This window comes from Chrysemys picta, chromosome 3 (genome assembly GCF_011386835.1).
Source record: "Chrysemys picta bellii isolate R12L10 chromosome 3, ASM1138683v2, whole genome shotgun sequence".
Lineage (NCBI taxonomy): Eukaryota > Metazoa > Chordata > Testudines > Emydidae > Chrysemys > Chrysemys picta.
The window spans coordinates 202,927,086-202,937,384 of NC_088793.1; the positions used below are offsets into that span (position 1 = coordinate 202,927,086).

A 10,299-nucleotide genomic window follows, 5' to 3' on the forward strand; every position below is an offset into this window, starting at 1 on the left:
AGGCTCACAGAGGGGAAGAGGTCAAGGGCAGAGCTGGGGAGGGCGGCTATGGGGGGAGGGCTGACAGATCCTCTGAATGTACCAGGGCAATAAGCCAGCACCTGCCCTGCAGCCCCCTCCCCCTCCATGCATGGGGCAATGACCCAGCATCCCTGGCACAGGGACAGCCCCCTCCCCTCGTACCAGTGCAATGGGCCAGCACCGGGAGTTCAGCATCCCCTGCACAGGGCAGGTCCACTACAGCCCCTGGCCAAGGCAAACAGCAACACTCCCCACCCGCTGAGCTCTAGTCCTTCCCCCAATCCCTTTCTCGGCTTTCGATTATTTTGGGCTGGGCCTGGAGGCCGGGGGGCGGGGCGTAGGGATCGATGCGCTCCGCGTTCTATTTATTGGGCGAGTCAGCGCGCGCGCGGCCCGTGCAGAGAGTCCCGCCCCCGGCAGCAGCGGGCCGGCACGCACGCGCATGCACTGGCCGCTCGAGCTGTGCGGCTCGCGCTCCGCAAACGGCCCGGTGGGGGAGGGGATGTCGACGGCCTCCAAGGTGGCGCTGGGCATCTCCGTGCTGCTCTCGGCCGGGACGGTGGCCGCCGTGCACATCCAGCAGAGACGCGTCAAGGAGGTGAGTGAGCGTCAGCTGCCGCCACCCGGCTGAGGGGCCGGGGACTGGGGGGAGAGGGGGCGCCCCGCCCCACGCAGGCGCTAGCCGCCAGCCCCCACCCGTCACCTGCTCCTCCCCAGCCCCGCCCCCGGCCTCAGCCCCTGTCCCTCACTCAGAGCCCCCCCCCCACCCGTAGGCTCCGCCCTTACCCAGCCCCACCCCCGTGAGGTTCTGGCCCCGCCCCTCACTGAGAGCGACCCCCCCTCCTGTCCTGCCCCCTCGCTCATAGCCACGCCCCCTCATATTTGGCCCCGCCCACACCTGGTTCTGGCCCTGAGCCTCAAGTAGAGTGACCCCTCCTCCTGTCCCGCCCATCGCTGAGCTCCGCCCCCTCCTAGTCCAAGCTCCACCCAGCACTCTGCTCTTCTGCCCAGTGCCCTCTAAACGTGTCATCGGGCGCCTGCCCTGCAAGCCCCCCCCCCCCCCCCCCAACATCCTGCTGGTCTGTTTCCAAACGGTGCCCAGAATGCCGGGGTCACACGTTTGAATCTCGCGGGGCCCTGGGTAGCAGTCTCGGACTCGCCTCGCTGGTGCGGGCAGGCTCTATGGCATCCCCTTCCTCTGAGCCGTGCTGAGAGTGTCTGTACGAGCTCATGTTCCATGGCATCTCCTTCCTCCCAGCTGCGCCGAGAGCGTCTAAACCCATTCGTGCTTCACGCCATTCCCCTCCTCTGAGCCGTGCTGAGAGCATCTGTACGTGGGACCTCCTCGTCGACCTCCTCCTGGAATGGCCAAGATGGCCATTGGAGGCTGGAAAGCAGGGTGCTCTTTGATTGTGGGGCCTATTTCTGTTCCCTTATTTGATCACGGTTCTTTGCAGAGTTCCTCTGGGCAGTGTCCACTGAGCCCTTAGATGCCTTTGAGGTGCAGTGGGTGCTGTACAGGGTTCTCTGCTTAGGGTCCCATTCCTTGATTTTCAACCTTTGACCTCACTTCTGTTCCTGTTTTTTCATTTGTTGCCCCATTTACTCACCTGTGGCCTGGGCTTAGCAGTTCCTCCCTGTGAGGGCCTTTGGTTTTGGGCAGACCTAGATCTGCCTGTCCCATATCTGCAAATAATACCCTTTCTCCCAGTCTTGCCTGTTCCCCCTGCCTCTTCCCTTCTGGTGTCCTGCCCATTCCTGTAGCTTCCCCTTAACTGCATCCACCCCTGTCTGTGCCCAGCCCTTCCTCTGTCATGGCCCTCCTCTTTTAGTTCATATCAGCATTAGGCTAGTAAGTTTGGCCCTTTGGCTAGTATATGTCCAGTAAATTTTCCAAGCTCCTATCACATCCTCAAGCTCATCTCCTAGAAGTGCAATATATAGGCACTCGGGTATGAAATTGATATGGGGGTAGACTTCTGTCTTGCTTAAGGGTGCACATTGGTTGCTGATTTGGGTGAAGTTATGGGAGGTGGGTGAGGAAAGGAGTTGATGGGAGATGCAGCGTTGACTGACTTAACGGCTTGTTCCTTTGCATTTCACAGTTTGCACTGGTGGATATGCAGTCTAGCAATCCAATCTCATAGCTGACAAAGATTTTGCGTGAGCTTTAAACTTGAGAAGGTTCTTGCCTTGTACATACGTATCTGATAACTCCTAGTGAACCCCAACCCTGAAGGTAGTGTCCTACAAGGTATGAAGTGTCACTTGAGAAGATGATGAGTCCCCGTATGGAGGAACCCAACTAAAAGTGTTCTAATTCTGAATGAAATACTTTTTTGTAGGTGGGAGTGGGAGCACCACCTAGGATTGTCCAACAGTTCCCATTATAGGATCCCATTTTCAGTTCCTTATAACTTTGCCAAACTGTAATTGTTCAGACTGAAATTTCCAATACTGGTTGTATGTCTTGGTCTGATTTTTTTTTCCAGCTAAAATAATTCAGCCATTTTCAAGGACAACAGTGGGGAAAATGCATTGTTTTGCCCATGTTAAAAGAATTCTTTCAAACAGTTTGTTGAGAAGCACAACAAGCACCTCCTTGATTTGGAGCAAAGGCTTGGCATTTGACCTTTGTATCATGATGTGCCTTTCTGCTGTTCTGTGAAAAACTGGCCAAATTATAAGCCTTTGAAATATTTCATTTCACACATGCTCAGTAGAGACTTGGTGGTGTTTAGTCGCTAACTTCATTGAAGATTCAGTATGCGCTGAGTAGGCTCCATCCTGGGGGCAGTAGGTTAGAATCTGAGCAGAACTTTCCCTGCAATTGCTGTTCCCACTGCTTTGTGCTGGTTTGGGGTCGGACACCAGAACTGAGAACATGGAGACTGTCTTGTGCTCTCAGTTCTCCCACTGCTTCATCACCAGGCAGTGTGGAGGAGGAAACTGCCTGACTTGTATGTAGAAGGTACAAGAGCCTGACTAGGAGCGGGGTTATTGAGGGAATTAGATTGAGACAAGGAACCTGGTGGCTGTGGAAAGAAACTGGGATTGGGATGAGTAGGAGGGGTAGGGTGAAACTAGGACTTGGATGGGGAACCCAGAAGGGAAGATGGACTGGGTAGGGAATGAGATTTGGACTGGGATTAGGAGCCTAGAGGATGGGGGGAGACAGGAATCACACTTGGGGAGAAAAGGTGTTCATTAAGTAAGCACCATCCATTCTGTGCACACGGATGCTGTGAGGAAAAATAGCCTGTGATCATGTAATTAAAGGCCGTATCATACTGCATCCACACAAGGGGCTGAATTAAGGCATTTCCTCACTCTTGAGTGCTTAACTATGCAAATTTAGTGTTCTTCTAATGTAATTTGTGCATGTATGTGTATGTAAAAGGGGAACTGTGTAGTGGATAAATTCATGTGGTTAGTCCCTCAAGAATGGCTCATATATTTTTTAAGGTTACAAAAAGTATGGGGACTTCGCCTGACTCCAAACAGCCCTGTCCCCACCTTTCTCTGTATCATTTCCAATGCCCCCTACCTTTCTATAAGTTTCCATAGCCCCATGCCACAATTCCTCGTTTAGACCAAAAGGCTTCTCTTCCCAGTCCTGTTCCTTAGACTTTGAAGATTCCTGTAGGTTCAGCAGTGTATCTGCTACTACCTTCAACTTCAGCTCCATTCACAGAATAGTGCTGAGTGTCTTTGGTCAGGCACATTCAAGATTGCCACTGTACTTCTGACTGGAAATCCCAGAGGATGACGAATTGCAACAATTGTCCAACTGCCAAGCAGATATACTGTATTGCCAGATCTATTGGACTGAGTGAAACTCTTTAAAGGTGGAGGGTACAGAGGAGCTTATTGGTCAGCTGGGAAAATCTGTCTTGTGGGGCACAGTCAGCAGTAGCATTTTGTTGGGTGGCCTGTGAAACAATGTTACGTTCCCATCCCTTTCCACCCAAATGGTAATCTATTCCTCTGTCCATCATGATCACACTACTTTAGGCACAGACAGCAGGGCTAGAGATTTTAGGGAGGGTTAGTGAGATGATTCTTCAAGATACACCCAAATTTAACATGAAATGATTGTGTTCACTGGGCGATATTTAGCACAGAGCCCTGATGCAGAAGTGGGTTCCAGCTGCTTGATCCTTTCAACTCTAGTGATCAGCTTAAATTGGTTCACATTTTCAAGGCTCTGTTCACAAGCAATAGGGCCAAAAACTTATTGTTCTTAAATGAAAGCTGAGATTCTCCATTACATTTCTAGTTAACACAAATCCAGGAACTGATGGCTACAGGCTTTATGGGGACCTAAAGATTACCAGGAGAGCTGAGTCCCTGGTTAGGGCTATGAGGGAAAGCAGAGACATGAAATGAAAAAGATGGTGTAGAGTGGGACGGAGGTGTGGATGGATACAGCCTTCAAAGGTTCACATAGATCCACTTATGCTCTAATAAATTTGTTAGTCTCTAAGGTGCCACAAGTCCTCCTGTTCTTTTTATAGATCCGCTAGTTTCTTAGCTATAACTAAGGCCTGGTCTGTACTTAAAAGTTAGGTCAGCATAGCTATGATACTCAAGGGTCTGAAGAATGCATCCGTCAACCTACTGTTGTTTGGGGAGGTGGTGTCCTGCAGCAACAGAAAAACACCTTCTGTCGCTGTAGAAAGCATCTACGCTATGATGCTACAGCGGCATTGTTATGACACTGTAACTGTGCCGTTGTAGTGCCCATAGTGTAGACAGGGCTCAAACCTTGCACATCTGTGTACTCTTCCCCCAGCTCTCCTGCACTGTATAAGCAAAAATGGCCTCTCTAATTCAGGGCCTGATAATCAGCAAGTACTAATGCTTTGTCTATGCTCAAAAGTGCATCCGTTTATCTAAATTGTTTTTCAAATTAATTTAGTTAAACCAAGGCAGACCCCGAATGTGGACACTCTTAAATCAGTTCATGTCTGATTTATGTTGATTTAATTTAAGAAATTTTTGGCCTTAATGAACTAATTTGAGATGAGCCAAGTGAATTTAAACTTGCACAGGGTTAGCTAAATTGATGTAAAAAATAAACAGGTGCAACTTCTGAGTATTGACCAGACCCAAGTCGGTTTGTATGTATTCTGATTGTGCTAAAGATGGATGATAGCTCTGTGTCATTTGGGACAAAATATAAAGGTTTTTTGCAAAACCCATATATAGCTGTGTAGCACTAAAGTGAATGAAAACACAGCCTGGTAGGTTACAGGACTGCTGTATTTTATTGGATAAAGAGACATGCTTGATGCCTGCATTGATCAAAATCTCTTCCTCTTTTCTGTATTTTCATTAAATAATACAGTACTACCTACTAGTCTGTCAGGATAGTAGTAATTTTATAACCTGAATTATATTGACTGAAACTGATGGGAAAGAACCTCTCCCATCAAATTCATTTCCAGTGAGAGTGATATTTTTGGGTGAAATACATTTTGTCTTTGACTCCATATTTTTTGAAAATGAGATTAAAATATTTCTTGCACAAAACATTTTTTCTTGATGATTTTGATGGAACAAATTATTTCCCTTGAAATGTGTACTTGGATTCTGGGTGAGAAATAAAGCCTCTTTCTGTTAGAACTGGTCACAATATTCACAGATAGTTTATTTGATAATTTTGGGGGCAATTTCCCCCCCCCAGCATTCAGCCAGTCAGCTGTCGTGCCTGTGAATATATTTGTGTCCTGATGATGATAGAATCATAGAACTGGAAGGGACCTCGAGAGGTCATCTAGTCCAGTCCCCTGCACTCAAGGCAGGACTAAGTTATCTAGACCATCCCTGACAGGTGTTTGTCCAACCTGCTCTTAAAAATCCCCAATGATGGAGATTCCACCACCTCCCTAGGCAGTTTATTCCAGTGACTAACCACTCTGACAGTTAGGAAGTTTTTCCTAATGTCCAACCGCCCTTGCTCCAATTTAAGCCCATTGCTTATTGTCCTATCCTCAGAGGTTAAGAAAAACAATTTTTCTATCTCCTCCTTGTAACAACCTTTTATGTACTTGAAAACTGTTATCGTGTCCCCTCTCAGTCTTCTCTTCTCCAGACTAAACAAACCCAGTTTTTTCAATCTTCCCTCATAGGTCATGTTTTCTAGACCTTTAATCATTTTTGTTGCTCTTCTCTGGACTTTCTCCAATTTGTCCACATCTTTCCTGAAATGTGGCGCCCAGAACTGGACAGAATACTCCAGTTGAGGCCTAATCAGCGCAGAGTACAGCAAAAGAATTACTTCTCATGTCTTGCTTACAATACTCCTGCTAATACATCCCAGAATGATGTTTGCTTTTTTTGCAACAGCATTACACTGTTGACTCATATTTAGCTTGTGATCCACTATGACCCCCAGATCCCTTTCCACGGTACTCCTTCCTAGGCAGTCATTTCCCATTTTGTATGTATGCAACTGATGGTTCTTTCCTAAGTGGAGTACTTTGCATTTGTCCTTATTGAATTTCATCCTGTTTACTTCAGACCATTTCTCCAGTTGGTCCAGATCATTTTGAATTCTAATCCTATCTTCCAAAGCACTTGAAACCCCTCCCAGGTTGGTATCGTCCGCAAACTTTATAAGTGTCAGAGGGGTAGCCATGTTAGTCTGGATCTGTAAAAAGCAACAACAAGTCCTGTGGCACCTTAGAGACTAACAGATGTATTGGAGCATAAGCTTTCGTGGGTGAATGCATCTGATGAAGTGGGTATTCACCAACGAAAGCTTATGCTCCAATACATCTGTTAGTCTATAAGGTGCCACTGAACTTTATAAGTGTACTCTCTATGCCATTATCTAAATCATTGATGAAGATATTGAACAGAACTGGACTCAGAACCTATCCCTGCGGGACCCCAGCATGACTGTGAACCACTGATAACTTTCTGGGTTGACTGTGAATGGCTATCCAACTACAGAAGCAGTTTCTCCTCCCTTGGTGTTCACACCTCAACTGCTAGCAGAGCACCTCACCCTCCCTGATTGAACTAACCTCGTTATCTCCATACTGATTTATACCTGCCTCTGGAAATTTCCATTACTTGCATCTGAAGAAGTGAGGTTCTTACCCACGAAAGCTTATGCTCCCAATACTTCTGTTAGTCTTAAAGGTGCCACAGGACCCTCTGTTGCTTTTTTCTGGGAATGATTTTCCAACCAGTTATTCACCCACCTTATAGTAGCTCCATCTAGGTTGTATTTCCCTAGTTTGTTTATGAGACGGTCATGTGAGACAGTATCAAAAGCGTTACTAAAGTCAAGATATACCACATCTACCGCTTCCCTCCTATCCACAAGCCTTGTTACCCTGTCAAAGAAAGCTATCAGGTTGGTTTGACATGATTTGTTTACAAATCCATGCTGACTGTTATTTATCACCTTATTATCTTCTAGGTGTTTGTAAATTGGTTGCTTAATTATTTGCTCCATTATCTTTCTGGGTACAGAAGTTAAGCTGGCTGGTCTGTAATTCCCCGGGTTGTCCTTATTTCCCTTTTTATAGATGAGTACTAGATTTGCCCTTTTTCAGTCTTCTGGAATGTCTCCCATCTTCCATGACTCCTCAAAGATAGTCACTAGTGGCTCAGATATCTCCTCAGTCAGCTCCTTGAGTATTCTAGGATGCATTTCATCAGGCCCTGGTGATTTGAAGACACCTAACTTGTCTAAGTAATTTTTGACTTGTTCTTTCCCTATTTTAAACTCTGATCCTATCTCATTTTCACTGGCATTCACTATTTTAGACATCCCATCACCACCAACCTTCTTGGTGAAAACCGAAACAAAGAAGTCATTAAGCACCTCTGCCATTTCCACATTTTCTGTTATTGTCTTTCCCACTTCATTGAGTAACGGGCCTACTCTGTCCTTGGTCTTCCTCTTCTGATGTATTTGTAGAATGTTTTCTTGTTTCCTTTTATGTCCCTAGCTAGTTTGATCTTGTTTTGTGCCTTGGCTTTTCTAATTTTGTCCCTACATACTTGTGTTATTTGTTTATATTCATCCTTTGTGGTTTGACCAAATTTCCATTTTTTATAGGACTCTTTTTTTTTTTTACTTTTAGATCATTGAACATCTCCTGATTAAGCCAGGGTGGTCTCCTGCCATACTTCCTATCTTTCCTACGCAGTGGGATAGTTTGCTCTTGTCCCCTTAATAATGTCTCTTTGAAAAACTGCCAACTGTCTTCAATTGTTTTTCCCCTTAGACTTGCTTCCCAGGGGATTTTACCTACCAACTCCCTGAGTTTGCTAAAGTCGCCTTCTTGAAATCCATTGTCTTTATTGTGCTGTTCTCCCTCCTACCATTCCTTAGAATCCTGAACTCTACCATTTCATGATCACTTTCACCCAAGTTGCCTTCCACTTTCAAATTCGCAACCAATTCTTCCCTATTTGTCAAAATCAAATCTAGAACCACCTCTCCCCTAGTAGCTTTCTCTGAAATAAAAAAAAATTGTCTCCAATACATTCCAAGAACTTGTTGGACAATCTGTGCCCTGCTGTGTTATTTTCCCAGCAGATGTCTGGGTAGTTGAAGTCCCCCATCACTACCAAGTCCTGTGCTTTGGATGGTTTTGTTAGTTGTTTAAAAAAAACCCCTCATCCATGATGCAAAGACTTATGCCCAAGTTTAATTTTACATATATCAGTTAGTAAATTAGGCAGGCATATAAGCCTTTCAAGGATCAAGACTATAGGTAGTAACAAAATATGGCCCTGATCCTGAAGTTGGATCCATGTGGACAGAACCCTGTGCTTGTTCCAGTATTGGCTTCCATGCAACCATTGAATGTGTTTTCCTAATCAGATATCATATTTTATTATCTTTTGTTAAATGTGCCACCATCAGCTTGAAATCTGCTAGGAGTTATAAACAGTTGCAGGTACTACTCCTGCCACATAGTTCCTTTGCCAATTTTTGTGGTTTTGCAGATGTATTTTCTTGTTTTCAATATGCCTTTCTTTCCCCTATTGTTGTGCAAAATACTCACATAAACAAAAAAGGAAACTGGCAAAGGCCCAGCACTTGAATCCGCTTGCAGGGATCCAGTTTCAGCATCAAGGTCTGACTGACTATACAGGGAAAACAGTTAAATTGACTGCATACAAAGTACTGTGAGCTCTGTGTGGGTGGATCCCTATGTGTGCATTGGAATCCCCACCAAAGTCTGGGGGCTCTGCATGGGTGCAGAGGTCTGTCCATGGGATTAGGACCAAAATGCTGTCAAGTGCACAAAATAAACAAAGTGGAAAAACTGTTTCTCTTTCAGTTATAGTAATCCTATTAAATTTTCATTTAAAAAAATATGTAGCCTCCATGTTGTGTATACCAATGTCTATTTAACTTCAATGAACATTTTGAAGAAAGAACATATTTGTAGAATCACATATTACTTTTTCAAGAGCCCACAATAAACGTGCTGTGGGACCTCCAGTGGATCTCCAGCAAAGCCAGGGAAGACTTTACATACTAGATATTTTTAAGTTTAAAAAAAAACAAGCTGAAAGAAACCTTTTCAGGCCAGCTTTTATACATCATAAAGAAGGAGAAAAGTTCTTCTTAACATTCTTTTCAGGTCACCTTCAAATTCTTCTCAAGCAGAGGAACACAAATTGAGAAATTTGGGGCAGATTAGTTGAGTTCTGGTAAGGATGGGGGAGAAGTCAATCTTCTGTGGAGAGATTGCTGTCTCTCCATAATGTTGTAGAGCTTATCAATATACAATATTTACCGTTGTCCAACACTTTATCATTATATTAAGATCATACAGCTAAGCCAACAAATACAGTATTCCTGGCATGCTACCAGTAGTTTATCAACATCCACACATCAGATCTCAGCTCTTGTAATTTTAGACTCCAAAAGTAGCTCAGGTTGCTAACCGAGAATTAAAGGTTTGTAACAGTTATACACTTGGCAATGCTGTGACAGAGGTTGGAATGCAAATGGGCATGCGTCCTATGCAACCCAGGACACACTATAACGAACCATGTCTCTTGTATTTTCAGAGGCTGCACGAAGGAGTAATCCGAGACCTTGAGAGACAAAGCCGTAAACTGGAAAACATTCGTCTTTTACAAGAACAGATTACTCTGACCAAGCAACTCGAAGCAGAAAGAGACAAGATGTTAATGGAAAAGGGGTCCCAACAATCCTAGACCTAGAACTGAAGTATCAGAATTTGGACTGAGGAACACAGCAAGGATTTGTATTTGACTATTCCCAGGTGTTTG

General features: G+C 45.1%; 1 protein-coding gene across 1 annotated transcript; it reads left to right on the forward strand.

The window, feature by feature from the left end:
* The first annotated feature begins 394 nt into the window (after positions 1-394).
* Positions 395-10,224, forward strand: LOC101941445 (protein PET117 homolog, mitochondrial). Its single transcript, XM_005287462.5, has 2 exons — positions 395-619; positions 10,075-10,224. Exons 1-2 carry the CDS (start codon positions 464-466, stop codon positions 10,222-10,224), a joined length of 306 nt encoding a protein of 101 aa, XP_005287519.1. The 5' UTR covers positions 395-463.
* The last annotated feature ends 75 nt before the right edge of the window (positions 10,225-10,299 follow it).